The 17,432-nt window shown below is 43.6% G+C and overlaps 2 protein-coding genes across 6 annotated transcripts; one reads left to right on the forward strand and one right to left on the reverse strand.

The window, feature by feature from the left end:
• Positions 1 to 1,923: 1,923 nt before the first annotated feature.
• On the forward strand, positions 1,924 to 9,792 carry mmd2a (monocyte to macrophage differentiation-associated 2a). 3 transcript variants are annotated; one of them, XM_028987206.1, is made up of 7 exons: positions 1,924 to 2,200; positions 5,841 to 5,922; positions 6,829 to 6,989; positions 7,901 to 7,975; positions 8,126 to 8,227; positions 8,317 to 8,386; positions 8,852 to 9,792. In XM_028987206.1, the coding sequence occupies exons 1-7, from the start codon at positions 2,172 to 2,174 to the stop codon at positions 9,041 to 9,043; spliced, it is 711 nt and encodes a 236-aa protein (XP_028843039.1). In that variant the 5' UTR covers positions 1,924 to 2,171; the 3' UTR covers positions 9,044 to 9,792. The 3 variants fall into 3 exon arrangements, with proteins under 3 accessions (XP_028843039.1, XP_028843040.1, XP_028843041.1); XM_028987207.1 differs by lacking the exon at positions 1,924 to 2,200 and adding an exon at positions 2,212 to 2,326; XM_028987208.1 differs by lacking the exons at positions 1,924 to 2,200; positions 5,841 to 5,922 and adding an exon at positions 2,237 to 2,326.
• ap5z1 (adaptor related protein complex 5 subunit zeta 1) lies at positions 9,667 to 17,148 on the reverse strand. Of its 3 annotated transcripts, none has more exons than XM_028987205.1 (18): positions 17,030 to 17,148; positions 16,795 to 16,932; positions 16,537 to 16,723; positions 15,130 to 15,274; positions 14,639 to 14,751; positions 14,369 to 14,537; positions 14,146 to 14,187; positions 13,674 to 13,814; positions 13,029 to 13,066; positions 12,447 to 12,609; positions 12,186 to 12,364; positions 11,869 to 12,011; positions 11,588 to 11,737; positions 11,345 to 11,456; positions 11,005 to 11,102; positions 10,705 to 10,837; positions 10,342 to 10,478; positions 9,667 to 10,242 (listed from the first exon to the last, which is right to left on the reverse strand). In XM_028987205.1, exons 1-18 carry the CDS (start codon positions 17,068 to 17,070, stop codon positions 9,972 to 9,974), a joined length of 2,400 nt encoding a protein of 799 aa, XP_028843038.1. In that variant the 5' UTR covers positions 17,071 to 17,148; the 3' UTR covers positions 9,667 to 9,971. The 3 variants fall into 3 exon arrangements, with proteins under 3 accessions (XP_028843038.1, XP_028843036.1, XP_028843037.1); XM_028987203.1 differs by having other exon boundaries at positions 10,342 to 10,556; XM_028987204.1 differs by lacking the exon at positions 14,146 to 14,187 and having other exon boundaries at positions 10,342 to 10,556.
• Between the last annotated feature and the right edge of the window lie 284 nt (positions 17,149 to 17,432).

Raw genomic sequence — 17,432 nt, forward strand, 5'->3', positions numbered from 1 at the left:
TGACAACATGCATTTCCTGGATGAAATGGCATTGAATGAAATAATGTGATAAGGTTTGGACCATATGTTATCTTTCTGTGGACAAAATACTACAAAGTCTTAAGTTGATTGTGTCAATGCCTTTGTGGCATGCATTTTGAGCTTGGGAATAAACACTGGACATTTGGTACCCCATACTCCCAATGCTGATTTTTACTTTATTCTTGCATCGTTTTATTCTCATTGGATTATAGGATGGAAAAATCCATAGGTTCCTTGGTGCTTTGATGAAACAAAAAAAAAAAACATCAATCGGAAGAACAACTCTTTAGTAAGAACATATATGATGACCACTTAAAGTAAATAACTCATATCAGAAACAGAGAATAGAAGCGCAAGCTTGAGGTCAAATGTGAAACTCTGGTTTTACAAAAGGAAGAATGTGTAATATTGTGAAATGCACATATTATTTACATGTAAATGGTTTACAAAAGCAAAGATGCCCAAGCACTTTGTTGAACAGTGATTAAATGTGAAATTGTCAAATTGCAGGTTGTTTTTTTGCCCACCCACTCCACATACGGGGCAGTGGTGGCCTAGCGGTTAAGGAAGCGGCCCCGTAATCAGAAGGTTGCCGGTTCGAATCCCGATCCGCCAAGGTGCCACTGAGCAAAGCACCGTCCCCACACACTGCTCCCCGGGCACCGGTCATGGCTGCCCACTGCTCACTCAGGGTGATGGGTTAAATGCAGAGGACAAATTTCACTGTGTGCACTGTGTGCTGTGCTGCTGTGTATCACATGTGACAATCACTTCACTTTCACAATCACAAAGTTTTTAGGTGTATATAATGGAAAACATGTCATTCAGAAAAATTGAATTCAGTGAAAATTCACACAAAAGTACATACAAATTTTCTCATTCCAGATCACAAGACTTGACATTATTGGTCATATTGCTTTTATTACATGATCTGCATTCCAGCTCTAAACCAGATTGCCTTATTATCTTTTAACATGTTTAACTCGCTTTTTTTTTGGCAGTGGTGGCCAAGCGGTTAAGAAAGTGTACTCCTCATCCACCAATGTGCCACTGAGGGGCCACTGAGCAAAGCACCGTCCCCACACACTGCTCCACGGGCATCTGTCATGGCTGCCCACTGCTCACCTAGGGTGATGGTTAAAAGCAGAGGACACATTTCACCGTGTCACAATGTGCTGTGCTGTGTTTCATAATGACAATCACTTCACTTTCACTTTCAATGTAGTTTAGTGGATAGTGTAGGATTTTGCGAAAGTAGGACCCTTAAGTTCACAGAACCACACATTTCCAGGGTAAGGAAACCAATCCTTCATTGCAATTTAACACAACGCTCTAAATGTAGCTATAAATAAAAATATATGTTAACACATGTTGTGTTTAGCAGTGCATTAAATGGAGTGCAGCAGGGTCAACATACATAAGCAGAAATGTAGAAATGTCCTTGATAGCATGAACACATACCTATTTTTACATTTATGGAATTTAGGCCCTCTCCAGGGTGGCTTTTAATCAGTAGGGGACAGTCCCCCTTGAGACACTGTGACTTTATGGGTTAGAGTGTTACCCACAAGTCAATGAATTTGTCTAATTATTATCAATATAATAACGTATGATTCAAAACAATATAATAATGTAGGATTTAAACGTCTTTAAGACCTCGATCTGCTTTAGTTGTAACCAGATATTATTCTGTTATGTTTAATAGAAATTTTTCATCTGTGACGTTGTTGTAGATTTAGAGGTTTAATTTCAGGCCAAAAGAGTAAAAATAAGAGTATTATCTCACCAGCAGGGGGCTTACTGTGCTTTCTGATAAATCGCTCACATTTCACATGCCGTGAATGTAAAGCCTGCTTCGGAATCGCGTACTACCGCTACACTGTTGAAGCACCACGAGTTATTAAAAAGGGAATTTATTAAAACTCTCCTGCCTGAGCTAAACCGTGAGACGAAATATGAAATAAAATGAAAGAAACAAATAAAAATCTCTGTTTGGGAATGAGGCGGATTTTTGAAGCGCTCCTCGTGGGAAGGGGAGGGGACCACGGCGACGGCGACGGCGCGGGACCGAGTCCATCACCACTCGTCCTGGGCTGAGAGGGACACGCCGGGGACGGAGCAAGTTCCAAACATGACCACACGCGCCCACGATGGACTTTAGGAACACCAAGTATGGAAGGTAGGCGGGCACGAGGTTCAGCGACGTGCCATGTTTTGGAACGACTGCGCACGTTATGTAGCCTTCATGCAAACATGCACGCACGATTACGTGCTTAACTTATATAAATCTTCGGGACAACCAACAGTAAGTTTGAATACTTTTTTTTTTTTTTTTTAAGTTTACAGTCAGTGTAGTTGGCACAGTTAAATCAGGTTAAAAGATGCCGCTTGTACGTGGCATGCACGCCTGTATTAAATAGATAATAAGGCAGGAAACCGGGACATGCAGCACGTAAATAACATGACGGACCCTCTTCTCCACTCTAGTCCGAGTTCTTTATTTCAGTTTTCGTTCTCGCTCCCTGGGCTTGAAAAAGTGTGTCACGTGAAGGTGATTGAATTGCACAGAAGGTGGCACCTTGTCACCTCCACCGTGCATCCTGAAACATACAAGTATTACTATTAGGTAATACCTTTCAACCCCAAACGTGAAAAAGTACGAGAGTGCAGCTCAGCAGTATGCAGAGGAAGGACAGGATTTCCGGACAGTGCAGGTTACGGCGCTTTTGGCCTCTTTTCCTTCATAGACAATGGGAGGAGGGAGGTGTAAGAAATCTGACCTTGTAGTTGATTGTTTTGTAAGAAAAGAAGAGGAAAGTGAAGTGAAACGCCGCAGCACAGCACACGGTGACACAACATTATGTGTCCTTAACCATCACCCTTGGTGAGCAGTGGGCAGCCATGACAGGCGCCCGGGGAGCAGTGTGTGGGGACGGTGCTTTGCTCAGTGGCACCTCAGTGGCACCTTGGCAGATCGGGATTCGAACCGGCGACCTTCTGATTACACGGCCGCTTCCTTAACCGCTAGGCCACCACTGCACCAACAACAAACACTTCTGTGGGTTGACTTAGCTGAAAGGCTTATGATTTCAACCTATGTTAGCCTGTTTTTGTTTGTTTCAGCTGTATGGTTAGCGGTTGGTTAATTTTAGTAATTATGCCAGACCTCCAGTTGTTCGGTAGCTGAACCACCCCCAGACCCTCATCTCTCATAAAGGAGTGATCCACAGGGGTGCTGAGTAACCGGTGCTCCGAAATCCTTCAGTGGTTAGAAAAGCGAGGCGGGATGAGCCCTCACAGGCCTCGTTGGAGATCAGCTCTCAGTAATCAGTCAATCGGCAGATATTGCTGGTTCGCTGGGACCACTGGCTCTTTCAGCATGGCGGAGGCCATTTGCCCTCCTGAATCCGCAAAGGTGCCACTGAGCAAAAGCACCGTCCCCACACACTGCTCCCGGGCGCCTGTCATGGCTGCCCACTGCTCACCAAGGGTGATGGTTAAAAGCAGAGCAGCAATATCTTTTGGGATTAAGTAAAAAAAAAAAACAACCAGCTGTGGCAAAGGACACGTGGCCTGAAAGCCAATGGAGAGAACGTGTTTCGGCGACATCCACATTGTGTGTGTACCTTTCTTAAAACCTGTTTATGGTGCATGCGGTCATGTGACCTGACTCATTCTGTTGGGAATTTCTAGGGGGGAAATTTGAGCCCAAAACAGTATATAGTACAAATAAGAGCCCGGAGTCCCTGAGCCTGCCTTCACTTGAAAGGGGAATTTTGGGCTTGACAAATCATACAAGCGTCATGAATCATCTTGTCCTCACTGACTATATAGACCCTCCAGGGCACAAACAATCTTGATTTTTCTGCCCCACTAAGCACTTGTCACTGGTGAACAAACGCAGCGTTCGCAGCATGTTGCTGTCGCCTTGGCGTCTTCTTCAGCATTAGCCATTAAAGCGGACAGCACCCACGCATTTCTCCTTTTTAAACCCACGCAGTGTTCCATCGCCAAGCCCTCTTTAGTTTGTCTTCTTTTCTGTCATTGGCCAGATGAACCGGTTCCTCTTTATCTACCATCTGCGGTTACTTTTTATTAATGCTGGACTTTATTAAATCAACTGGAAAATCCAGCCTGCTTGTTTTTCCAGAGAAAGTGGCGTTGGGCATAAACAAAGTAAACACTCGGGGCTACTATCTGCACAAAGTCCCTCGGAGTTTTATTCCTGCAGCAAGGCAGGGGCGTGCACGTCATTTACCTTGATCGGAGATTTGCTGCTTTTTCCTTTCAGCAGAGAAACCGTCTCAGGAACATTTCTTTTCCCACTTTTTCAGTGAAACAACATCAGAAGAGGTGTGCAGGAGTGACTGGCTGATCTTACGAAAGCACGTTTCGTAACAGGCCCAGATATATAGTAACCCTTTACATAATGCTTTGAGGGACTGGCAGAGCAGATTTACTGTTGATTAGATTGCATCACGGGACAAATGGCCTGGACCACCGCTGGCGTTGTGTTGAAAAAAATAAAACGGGGCAACTGCACACGTGCCGTGTCTCAGGTGCTCTGCCCCGAAAACAGCCATGCATAAGAAATCATCCTGCATTCACTCCATGCTACGGTCGGAGTTAATTTAATCACGCAGATCAAAGGTGCTCCATGGCAAATAGCGAGAAAATCCCCAAGACTGTGGTCGGCATGGATACAGTGACATCATCAGTCCGTCTGCTCAATATGCGCGGCATAAAGACCCTCAGATTCTAAGCAGGATTACCGAGCAATACTGAGCCACCCAGTGAAAAGGGCAGATAACATGAGTGTTGAATCTGTGTGACATGGCAGGCCCTTCTAAGACACCTTTACAGGAAGCACGCATCCCCACTTTCTTAATAACTGTAGCACAATGTGCCATGCACGCCAACTATTGACTGTCACTGATGCCATTTAAATGACATTTCGTTTTGCAGTTCTTTTTTTTTAGCATGCTGCATTATCCCACAGCCTCTGCCTGTTAAACTAAAAACATGACAGATTGCAGATTGCATCTGCACGGTGGGATATACGAAAGCTTGGAGTCCCATTTAAAGCTTTGCCGGTCTGCATCAGCATGTTATGTCTCCATTTCGAGTGGTTTTGGCCAAACGGGCGCTGTATTGCTTCATGCATGATTAGACGGCACGTCTCTCGTGATCTCAGGTGACGCTATTTTCCTAAACAGAGAGCAGGCATGGTGTTGACCTGGTGACACCGGTGCGGCGCAGAAGCTGTGGCTTTAAAAAAAAAGAGGCAAATATTGAGTAAGGAATGACTGGTGCCTTCATTGGGAGACTTTCTCTCTCCTGCTGGCGTCTTCAATCATGTGATTCAAATGAGACATTTTCATCATCTAGACCACAGGGAGCCCAGCCTGTCTGGAACCAATCAGTTCACTCATTAGTTATGGGAGAAGCTGCTCTGCGCCTTTTTCCTCCTCCTCTTTCCTTTTCTGATGGCTTTCTTTTTCTGTTATTTTTCCCAGTTAAGTGGCATTAATGTTCATGGCTGCACGCTGGTGCCAAGCTGCTTACAGAGGAGAGTTGCTCAGAAAGGACAAACCGTCCTTCTTCCCTGTCCAGGCTTCAGAAACAGAATGGATGCTTGGTGCTTGTTCTCGGTGGCAAGAGATTTTGTAGACACAGACCTCCATTAATCTAGTTGGAAGGGTGTCAGTCTGCATCCTGATGGAGTATGCTCCATATTATGGCTTCGAAAGATGCCTTTAAATCACCATCAGTGACAGAAGCAGAACTCATAAAAGATTGTTCTTTTAACCATTTCTTAGATTCATGAACACCAGAGTTCCCCCAAGCAAGAGATATCAGCCTACAGAATACGAGCATGCTGCCAACTGTGCCACCCATGGGGTACGTTGCTCTAATTCTCTGCACTTTGTAGATTTTATCGGGTTTTGGTTTTGAATTAAATATATTGGTCTCTGTGTGAAAATAGCAAAGAAAACAGAAAGCAGTTGGCCAAACGCTGCCATTACAGATGGGGGATGTGGTTACTGGGTTACAACAAGAGACAAATCATCAGCAAATGAATGGATTTTTCTGTTCCTGTTATAGTGTGTGTGTGTGTGTGTGTGTGTGTGTTTTTTTTTTTTAATGAACGATGCTGTTGCCTTGCACCCGTTCAGCAGTTTGGTTAACATCCTGCCCATGCTAATCCCTGTCTGCTACAGAAGCACATCTGGTCTGCATGCCCGCCCTAATAGCAAAGGCGCCTGGAAGCCCTGACCAAAATCCTGCTCTTCTGTAAACACCACATCAGAATATCATTTTTTTTTAAATATCTGAGAGACAGAGAAAGCAGATTATGTCAGGATGCTGAAACACAATCCACTTCAATGAAAATGAAATGTAATTGAAAAATAATTCACTTGGAAAGAAGCAATCTGGTTCTTGTCATGGTATGGCCTTCTTCAGGCTTGAGAGTTGAGAGCAGATGTCCACAGACGCTGACTGACAGAAAGACAGACGGAGGGTCGGTCAATGAGATTTGGGTTTAGTCTGGACTTCAAGCTTTATCCAATTCATCTTCCATTTGCCCTGTCCTAATGCCGAGTGCGCCAGCCAATTTGTAAATGATACTTGTCCGTCCCAAGGGATTGTGGTGAAAATGAAGTATAATAGCCGGGTTGTGAGGGTGGGTCAATATCAGCTCAGATACTGACAGTTCCTGTACAATATGTGTGGGCTGGGGGGAGTCAAGGGGGGGAGAAGAAATTAATTCTGACGTTTTGCATTTAATTTCCATTCTTATCATAGCTCTGGATTATTCCAAGTATCCTGGGCAGCACTTTGCTGTACTTCCTGTCTGACGACCACTGGAAGGCCACAACAGCATGGATGTATGGCGCTGGCCTGTCAAGCCTGTTTATAATGTCCACTATGTTCCATACCATTTCTTGGAAGAAAGGCCACCTTAGGTATGTATGTACCAGATTGAAAGACTTTTGCGTAGCCATTCTATAATACACCCTGTAAAAAAAAAAAAAATGGGGATATATATATAAATATCTCCCCATTGCAAACATGCTTCAAAAGCTCAGATTGTGCTGCCAAAGTGTATTTGTGCCTCCCACCTACCACATGCATCATTGGATTGTTGTGTAACCTTATTAAGCATGGACTGGAGTTAAACCATTTGGCAGGGGGCCTTGAGTAGCAGGACTGAAAACCCCTTTGTGAGATCCCAGTTGATTATTTACAGTACAGTAGTCTTGAGAGGCAGGGCATGTGTTGCCGCTTGCCTGCTAACAATAGGAACTGTAAAGTCCCACTCCAGTTTTTTCAGTGTGTGTGTGTGTGTGTGTGTTTTCTGCCAGCATGCATAGGTTTAAAATTTCCGAGCACTTAACAAAACATGGGAAACTCGATGGAAAAAGTACAGGTAGGAAAGTAGAAGAGCAGGAAAGTGAACTGCTTCACCCCATAACTTCAGCTGCTTTATGATGCTGGTTGAGGGACTCATTTGGACGTGTCCGTTCATGATCAGGACACGTGAAAATAAGGGTAGCTTTGGTAAGTGAATCGCTCCTCGTCCTGTTCTCATTACTCCTTTCTTGCATACTAGTTCCCACTCCATTCAGTAATGAAAACAATCCTCGCCAGAGAATTCTTGGCTGGACGACGGCAAGCAAATAGCCTTGTATTCGTTCTGCGGTTTGCTTCGCGCTTGCAATCAGCTCTTAATGAGCTTCTTTGAGCCATTAAATTGGGAGGCTAGGGGGTTTTAATGGGGATTCGCTGCATGGCGGGATGGTTAGAAGAGAAGCCTCCTGGTGTCAGGAGACTGGGCCTGACTGGACCGAAGCTCATTTCTTCCTGTTTGCAACAGGATGGTGGAGCAGGGCTTTCACATGTGTGACCGCATGGTGATTTACTTCTTCATCGCTGCCTCCTATGCCCCCTGGTGAGTGGAAGACGCACATTCGGTTTCACCTAATTGTACATTTTGGGTCACTTTTTTTAAGACTTTTATACAAACTTCATTTTAATCAAATAACCCAGTAGTGTAAAGAAATTCTGTGGCTGGCCTGTCTGGATTCATTTTTTCCCCCAGGCTCAATCTGAGAGAGCTGGGTCCATGGGCATCCCAAATGCGCTGGGTGGTGTGGATCATGGCCTGTGTCGGTGCAACATACGTCTTCTTCTTCCATGAGAGGTTAGAGTCCGTCTGAAGTTGTCATGATGAATATTACATGAATATTACATGATACATGTGTATGACCTTTGTGTTATTACTGTGATCAGGTATAAGATTGTTGAGCTACTGTGCTATACAACCATGGGTGTCCTCCCTGCCCTGGTGCTCCTGTCAATGGTAAGAAAAGTGCACATATAGTACTCCTTACAGTACAAAAATCTCTAAGTGCCACATCAGAATATCAAAGATATTTGTGGGGAAAAAATGGCTTTTCCTTTTGCGCATTCAAATATCTCAGAGACCGAGAAAACGGATCAGGCAGCTAAAACATAATTCACTTCAATTTTGAGGACGTGTTTTCTAGTATATGTAAATGTGCATGAATGTATCAATTATACCAAAACAAGTTTAAATTGTCATAATTCTCTAAACTCATGTTTTCCAAAAAGTTGTATTTTTTTAAAGAGTTGTGAGCCTTCTTTTACTCCAGAACTGAACCTAGTGATGCAAAACTGTAGCTATATGGATTAATAATGTCCTGGACATACAGCCATGACAGCTCTGTGTCTCTGTCTCTCTCTCTCTCTGTCTCTCTCTGTCTCTCTCTGTGTCTCTCTGTGTCTCTCTGTGTCTCTCTCATAGGCAGACAGGAATGGTGTACTTGAACTGTCAGTGGGCGGCTTCTTCTACTGCCTGGGCATTGTGTTCTTCAAGAGTGACGGCCTCGTTCCATTTGCCCATGCCATCTGGCACATCTTTGTTGCCGTAGGAGCAGGCATACATTACTATACCATTTGGAAGTATTTGTACTCAACAGAAAGCAGCCAGAGTTGACAAAGTGCAGTCTATTAATTGAGAAATGTGTGACCACAGTGGCCTTTCAGAAGCTGATGTGCTGCAGACTGAACACAATCTGTCCCTTAAGGGAGTATTGTGAATTGTATATACTGTATTGATTCAGTATTTATTGGATTTTAACAGATTGAGAGTATATAATTTAGAGGTATTTTAACAGTCTGTCTCGGTTGGCATTTACATTGAAAACAGACTAAAATAATCATTAATTAACATCTGTTTATGTTCACATTGGCAGTTAGTTAGTGTTACTGTAGTGTTGTCTGAAAAGACCTATTTTAAATATCACATGGATCATAACATTTCTGCTCCAGGAATTAGAGGAAAAATGCTGCATTGAACCAATCACACAGAGGCCTTTTCTTGCTTAACAGGACAAGAACTTTCTTGCCTTTGACAACCTACACATGGTGCTGATTATTGTTTAATAACTGAAAATCAGGGCCAATGTGTGTCCCATTTTACCATTAACAATATGTTGTTTTCCTACTAATTTTTAATTTACATCCAGACTGTGTGGTTGATATTTATTTGAAATCTTAGTGTCCTCTGTTGCATCCCTGGACAAAATGGACAATCACTTGAATCTTTAGATCAGAAAATACATTCCATGTTTTTATGGCACTTATTTTAATGATTTTATGCCCGAAGGCTGTCAGGAAATCTATTCATCACAAATCATTGTACTGTATAAATATTTTTTTGATTAAAAAAATAAAGTATTTAAGAGAGACTTCACTTTCAGCATCTGGACATATCTGGTTGGTGTTAAGGAATCGCTAATTTAAGGGCATTTTACTGAGAGAAGACAGTCAGTCTCACACACTTTTGTACCCACAAGCCCATGTCCCTGCTGGAGCCAGCCCATCGTCTATAATCCTCAGGTTTAGTGCTGAGTGCTGAGAGCTCAGCCAGGCAGGAAGCTGGAGTTTTTGTGGAGGAGGCCGCTGACGGCCCGCATGCTATGGGGGAGGGAAGTGTTGGTGTCCTTGTGCCAGCGAGGGTTGTCTCCATGAGGGGAGGGCGCCAGCACAAACTGGGCCACATTGGGTAGCTTCAGTAGGTTCACCAGTTCACTGGCACGGGTGATGATCTCCTCGATGTCCTCTTCACTGTAGCATGATGCTACAGGTGCACTCTGGGCAAATGTGCGCATCTTAGATAGGGACAGGGACAACCTGTGGTGGGGGAGACAGCAGCGGCACACTTGAAACGAGCTGGGCAGGGAGCAGGAAAACCAAAGAAGCATAGAGGAGCTCCGGCCAACTGACACCTACCTGGGAATCAGGTCCTGACTTCGGGACGCCAGCTTGGACAAGGTGGTCATCAGAACAGTTAGGACCCGGGGGTGGTAGTTAGGTGGTTTGGTTGACTGGCGAACCTGGGTGATCTCTAAGAGCACAGCCTCCAGACTCTCAAAAAAGGAAGTGATGAGTTCCACAGTGCAGCGTTTATCATATGACACAGACAGGTACTCTCCAATCATCCAAACCTGTTCACACACACACACACACACACACACACACCAGCTTTTAGCGTTTGACAAACAAATTTTCATCACTGAAGAAAAAAAAAAAGTTGGTGAAAATGTACTTCTTTCAATGAAATGGAGCAACAGAGTGATCCATGCACCAACTCACCACACTAGTGTACAGCTCCTTTTTGCTGGAGATGTTGCTTACGCTCCCAGCAAAGTCCAGCAGCTCTCTGGACTGATCAATAAGGAGTGATGGGTGGAGCTTGCACAAGGTTCGAATATGAGCACTAAACACTCTGTAATAAAAACACAATTTAACTGTTATATCATTAAATATTGATGTTTTCCCATCAATATTATTTTCCAATACATTAAAAAAAAATTTGATTACTGTATATGTATTATACACATATACACAAAAAACACAATTAGATCCGCATGATGTGACGATGCTGTGGCTGACCTGAGTAGCTCACTTTTGAACTTGCTGATACGGTAGAGTTGACTGCTTCTCTCCAGAACAACAAGGGCTAACTGGTTGCTGAGTTTCTTATCTGTAAACTGAGAAAAGACACACACACACACACACACACACACAAGTTCAGGGAGGTCTTGTTGATTATAGTAACATTATGCACTCACATAACCATTACATCGACACATCAACAAGTATATAGAACACAGACTGACAGCACATTTGTATTTAAATGTACAACTTTAGAAGAGACTGGAGGTGGGTTTTAATGAAGTAATTTAAAGACAGATTGTCTCTCATTAGCTAATCCTGAGTATGTTGTGGTTACCTGGGCGACGTGGTTGAAGAACACATGGAGCAGCACTGGAACAATTTGCGCACACTGAATGACGCGTGGACTCTCACTCATATCCGCCAGCATCTCGTGCAACATATTCAACCTGCAGCGGGTAAACAGGAAGCGGTCAATCTGGTCAGTAGAGTGGAGTCCTGATTTGGGTTTAGCCACTGACAGGAAACATCAAGATGGAAATCTCACCACACCAATGACATTTCATGTTCCAGTTCTCACCGGTCTATGGTGTCTCCAGTACCCGCCTCAGGTCGCAGTATGTACAGAAACAGGCCTCTGCAGGAGGGCTGCCGAAAGGCCTCCAGACAGTTGGCGAGTTTCGTGCCATTGTCCCAGAGAACACGGTCAGCGGCCTGGAAGGTGGCTGACCTGTAAACACAATTTACACTTTGTAAATTTCACAGAGGCCAAATTCCAGCCAATCACCCAAACATCATGTCCTTTTAAATAAGAGGAATTTCCTAGAATGGGAATTCACAGTGAATAAACCATTTCAGTACTTCTGCTGAAGGTCCAGGGTGGCCGCCAAGCAGGGCAGATCCAGCAGGGTGTGGAGGATCTCCACGGCCGTCTCCCGGCACATGAGTGAAGGTAGCAGCTCCATGTAGTCAGCAATGAGGGCCGGACTGTTCCAAGCCAGGAACTGCATGCAGACACAGACATAGCACCTTCACCGAGTCAAGGACTGACAAACATTTTTAAATTATGTTTACTCAAAGACTCACTTCTTACTTAATAGATATAGTGAAAAGACTAATTTCACCGCTAAAACTACTTCCTGAAGTACAGCTACTAAAAAGTTTTAATATTGTGTCACCTTAAAAATGTTGGGAAAGCTTTGCCTGTACAGAGGCACTCTCTCCTGCAGCACAGCCATGTTGAGCCTGCAGAACTGCACAAACTCAAACGCCAGCAACGGCTCATTGAACATCTCCGAGGGGAAGCGGGAAAGGAGGTGTCGGAAGACGGCCTCCGAGTCCACAGCCGCCATCTCACCTGGGGTCAGACGGGCACAGGTTTTCCCCTACGGCCCTTTCATTCAGCTCAGGAAGCATATAGACCCTAATAAATAACTCACTGTGGTTGAGGTAGAACTGGGCAATCGGCATCAGAGCTCGAGCGAAAGCCAGGTCTCCACTCAGGCGACCATACAGGGCCTTGAGGCAGGGAAAGGCGCGGTAGACGTATGATGAGTCTTCCTTACATATGATGTCCATGACGGCCACCGCCTCAATCAAGCACTGAGTGGATGGAGGCATGTATTGATGAAGATCCATACATATTTCACATGACATCAACAAATGACCACTGTAGAAAACTAGAAAATAACACGAGATAATGCAGTAAACAAACAAAAGAAAAATTTGGAAACAAAGCAAAAACAATTTCATATTTTTGGCAACCAACTTGGTGACTGGATTTAACACTCGAAACACCTTGTGTCAAGCAATGGGAGGTTTTTCCAACAGCTGGCTGCTTTGTGTTCACTCATGTTAATGATCACCTCATGAAGCTGCTATTGATGACTACAATAGTGTGAAAAGCGTAGTCTCTGAGGAATCTGATTCTTAAAACATCTTTATAGTGTTGGAATGTCGAAACATTACATTGGTAGTGTAACAATACCAGATAAAGATAAGAGACAATAAAACCCACATACCACTTTCTGAAGTTCAGTGTCTGTCCTTTTTATTGCCTCTGAAATTAGGAAAATTCATGAATGTCCAAATAAAGCATTAAATTGACATTCAACAACATTTATATCTTTTTTTAGAAAATAATTTACCAAAATATTGTTAAACTAAACTTATGACAACCCTGAATCTTAATAACAGTGTCTCTTCCTCCAATTTTGCACAGGCCCGAGCCCCATCAGGTTCCTGCATAGATCAGATGTAATTTACATGACTTAAATGAAGACACATGGCTGTGCAGGTGCTGGAATATGGAAGCAATGCACGCAGTAGCACGTGAAGCGATTCACTACGTAAACCTAGCAAACGATGTAGTTGTAAACATAGAAAATATTCTCGTGCTGTCTTATGGGAACTATATGTACTTCACTACACAGTCATTCAGATTTCAATGGCTTCTCCAGAACTGTTTAATGTTTAATTCGTATTCCAATACTTTAAAGACCTTTTCCCATTACATGAATCTTCCAGGTTTTGAGCACTGTTATTTGAACTTTGTGTCCCTCAAATATGACACACATAATGAGAAAAGATGGCTGAACCATTTGTATTGCCTGTGTTGCACACAACCAAGACTACAATGACAATTATTGTGAGATGATTTCACTCACTCCGGTCGCTCTGTTCAATCAGCCGCTGGCAGTATTCAAAGGATTTCTCTCTCAGTCGCTCCTTAGGAGGGAGCAGACGGCTGGAGGAAGATGTGGCCGAAACCATGGACATCACCGAGCTATCCACTTCCGACCGGTCATCTGCCACGACACCACATGGTATCACACGCAGCATCAGTCCCAATCAACACTCTGACCCAGCAAAGCAGGGATATAGAATACATAAAATCATGCCATCCATGTTTCACAAACAGATGAGATTCAAAACATGGCAAGAAAGGATGAGGACAAAAATCACGTGCAGAATAATTTGACCAGAAATCCAGGACAGGTTGTCACAAAATCACTGCAACAGAAATATTTGATTGGAGAAGCAGTTGCTGCACAATCAAAGAGGTTTGTGTTCATTTCAAAAGATTTAGAAGTGTTAGCAGCACAGGCTGTATTTTGATTGGTTACATTCATGACTTACCTTGGCTCAATGATTGCATGATCTGAGTTCGTTTAAGATGGGCTAGCAAAAGCGAAAACCCAGCTTTGTTATTTTTGCTTGTTTAGCAAATATGCTTCAAATTTACCACGAGGCACTGGATTATACAAATGTAATAAATTGAACAAAACTGGTCGAATTTAAAATGAATAGAAATTGAAGACTGGAGGAGTGTGGGGCAGGACACATGGTCCAACAGGACTACCTGACTCTGTGTTGCAGGTTCCCTCTGAATCATAGGTGAGGAGCCACTTCCTAAGCATGGAGAAGGCATACATGTTCATCCACTGGTCTTCTGTGTAGCTCTGGCCCACACAAAGTACAGTGAAGAAGTCTCCAACCACCACGCCATCCACCTCAGTCATTGGGCCGGGCTATGGGAAGACAGTTGTCACCAATACAGTAATCAATACCGAACGATTAACAAGATGCTGAGAACTGTCACCAAACTAGTTAAGCTGTATGCCCATTGTACCTGGCGTGACCTGGGACCAGTGAAAAATCCTCCAGAAGACAAAGATGCTCCCTGGTGAACGCTAGCATATCGCAGCCAGTCAACCAGCTTCCGATTGACAAGGTTAATCTGGTCTTTAAATAAAAAAAAACAACAATAATTAATCAACATATTCATGGTGGAAATTGCGGAGAATCCACCAATGCAATAACATTTCAATATCACAATACTGTTGATTCTGTGATGCTTGATACACTGCAGGGTAGTTACCTAATATGTGTGCATTATAGACAAAGATGAGGGGATAAAAAAAAAGCTTTTTATAACAGAAAATGTTCAATATGCTTTACTGTTTAACATTACTGCTGTCTGGGGAAATGTAACACATCTTCACACATCAATAATGAACAATATTGAACCCATAAAAAATTATAATAATTTGCCCCATAACTAGCCCATGTATACTTGTGCATTTGGTCAACAGTACATTTGGAGAGTGTTAGGCCGCATACCCTCACTGAGAATTTCTGGAAAGAAGGAAATGATCTTGGAGAGGATGGGAAGTGTGTGTTTACAAATCTGGCCTTCAGGCTGTCGTGACTCCAGGCACTTTAGTAAATGCTGGCAGAGAGGAAGGAGCTCATCCTTATTTCCAGCCTGTGGATCACAAACAATACAAATACATTGCACAAACAATACAAAAATGTATAAATACATTATCATTTTTCTTCGTCTAGCACCTAACAATCTCTGAGCATGCTCCTCGCTGACAAGTTGAGCCTTATCAGGGCTCTTAGTTTGTAAACTCAATATTCTATAGAAATCGAACGAGAATTGCTGGTGTCTTCCTCTTGTAAATCGCTTTGGATAAAAGCGTCTGCTAAATAAAGTAAAGTAAAGTAAAGGATCACAAGAACTGGTCAGCATCCACCAAGATAAAAGTATATGTTTATATAATATAAATGCATATAGCAATTTTGCTCTATTACACTCTCAACACAACATGCTTCCATGATGGGAATATTGCAAAATTTGAGATTTAAAGGGCCACAGTGTTTCTCTTTAAAAGTCGATGGCCTCAGGAAGTCAGTGGCCTAGCTGGTAAGGAAGCGGCCCAGTAATCCCGACCCACAAAGTGCCACTGAGCAGGGCACTGTCCCCACACACACTGTCCCTCAGAGGACACATTTCACTGTGTGCACTGGGTGCTGTGTCGTGTCACATGATACAACTAAACACTTTCATTGGTTCCACAGAGGCCAGAGGATGACGCCCCCTGTCGGCCAAAATCAACATCATGTAACATCAAAACATATCCCAGCCAGCGTGCCAGACAATTAATGTATTTGTACAATCATTTTACACTGTACGATCAATCCCATAATGTACGATAATTTTACCCCTTCATTTAATAAAGATATTTAATTAGCACGACCAGATACAGATCTCTGTTTTCATCTGGCTGTGTAACACATTGGTGTCAAACTCGCGATTATTTAATATCGATCTATTATAAAGGCCCGGCGATATGAAGCGCTGATACAACGCAAACTACAGATCCCATAATGCAGTGCCTCAGTTGCCTTCCGAACACGTGGTGACGCACAAAGTAAACAACGATGAGTTGCAGTCACTGAAGACGCAAAGAGTAGGAATACGCAACATCGCAATCAGACTTACAGAAACGAACGGGGGAAAGACCCCAGTTTTAGGTAGAGGCGCAGTTCTGTAGGTAAAAGGTTGCATTACACAATATAATATGCGCAGAATTCCTGAGCAAAGCCTGAATGGAAATGAAAGTGCGATAATTCAAGGTTACTGGTACGATCTGGCAACACAGCTCCCACCCAAGCACACCTGTCTCACCCGTTGTGTGTGTGTGTGTGTGTGTGTGTGTGTGTGTGTGTGTGAGACGCTACCTGAGCCAGAACGATTGCCGCCACGCTGCCGAGGGACCTGCAGTCCTGCGTGAGGCCGGCGGAGAGGCTGCGGACACTGGGAGGAAGACTCTCGCTGAGGACGGCAGAGCAGAGCAGACGGAGCTGCTCCGGGCAGCCGGGCGAGCGGAGCAGCGTCTGCAGCTTGTTCTGCACCTCCGCCGGGAGTCTGTCAGACAGTAGACTGGCGCGTCAACTCAAAGCGGAGCCGAGCTGAATTCGCATGCAGCTGCAACTTACAGTCGCGCGTATTTTGTCGCCGAAACGATTAATTTAAGCCTCTGCAGAGAGTCGATGGTCTCGCTGCAGTGTTCCTTGCTGCTGAGCATTTTGGATACGCGGACGTAGAACTTCTGCAGCTCTTCATCTTGTATTTCTCTGTTTCAGCATGAGAAAAAACAACACGCGTTGCATACATAAAACACCCAGACCACCATTAGAAACTAAGCTGCAGTTAGAAGCTAAACGCGAGTACCTGGCTTGTTTTATTAAACTCTCAGTTCCGGCCGAATACATTCTGCAGAATTCCCAGCTGCTGCGAAAAAACAGCGGTTCCGTCCTCAAAACGGAGCCGGAGTGCAAATCACATGACAGCTCGTGGGTTCCGCAATTTTAGTTCCAGCCCTGCGGTCACGTGATCTACCTAATTCCCTTCCGCCTTCCGTAATAAACGACGTAAAACGCATCGGTAAGCGTAGCATAGCATTCATACATGTAGTGTATTCAACTTCTACTAATTATTTTACACCCACAAACCCAGTTTATGTCTATGTAAAATATACACATATTTTATATTGTGTATATTTATAATATATGTTAATTATATATAATATATTATATACATGTAAATAAATTAGTTATATTGTACAATATATTTT

The sequence above is a fragment of the Denticeps clupeoides genome, chromosome 7 (assembly GCF_900700375.1).
Source record: "Denticeps clupeoides chromosome 7, fDenClu1.1, whole genome shotgun sequence".
In the NCBI taxonomy this organism is placed as follows: Eukaryota; Metazoa; Chordata; class Actinopteri; order Clupeiformes; family Denticipitidae; genus Denticeps; species Denticeps clupeoides.

What these genes read in the sequence shown, in the direction of transcription:
- mmd2a (XM_028987206.1), top strand. Translation starts at nt 2,172, where the DNA reads ATGGACTTTAGGAACACCAAGTATGGAAG. An exon ending in AGGAACACCAAGTATGGAAG is followed by an intron (nt 2,201 to 5,840) that starts GTAGGCGGGCAC and finishes ACCATTTCTTAG; the next exon opens with ATTCATGAACACCAGAGTTC. An exon ending in GTCTTCTTCTTCCATGAGAG is followed by an intron (nt 8,228 to 8,316) that starts GTTAGAGTCCGT and finishes TACTGTGATCAG; the next exon opens with GTATAAGATTGTTGAGCTAC.
- ap5z1 (XM_028987203.1), bottom strand. Translation starts at nt 17,070, where the DNA reads ATGTATTCGGCCGGAACTGAGAGTTTAATAAAACAAGCCAG. An exon ending in CGGCAATCGTTCTGGCTCAG is followed by an intron (nt 15,275 to 16,536) that starts GTAGCGTCTCAC and finishes TGTGATCCACAG; the next exon opens with GCTGGAAATAAGGATGAGCT. An exon ending in GCTTTCCCAACATTTTTAAG is followed by an intron (nt 12,012 to 12,185) that starts GTGACACAATAT and finishes GTCTGCATGCAG; the next exon opens with TTCCTGGCTTGGAACAGTCC.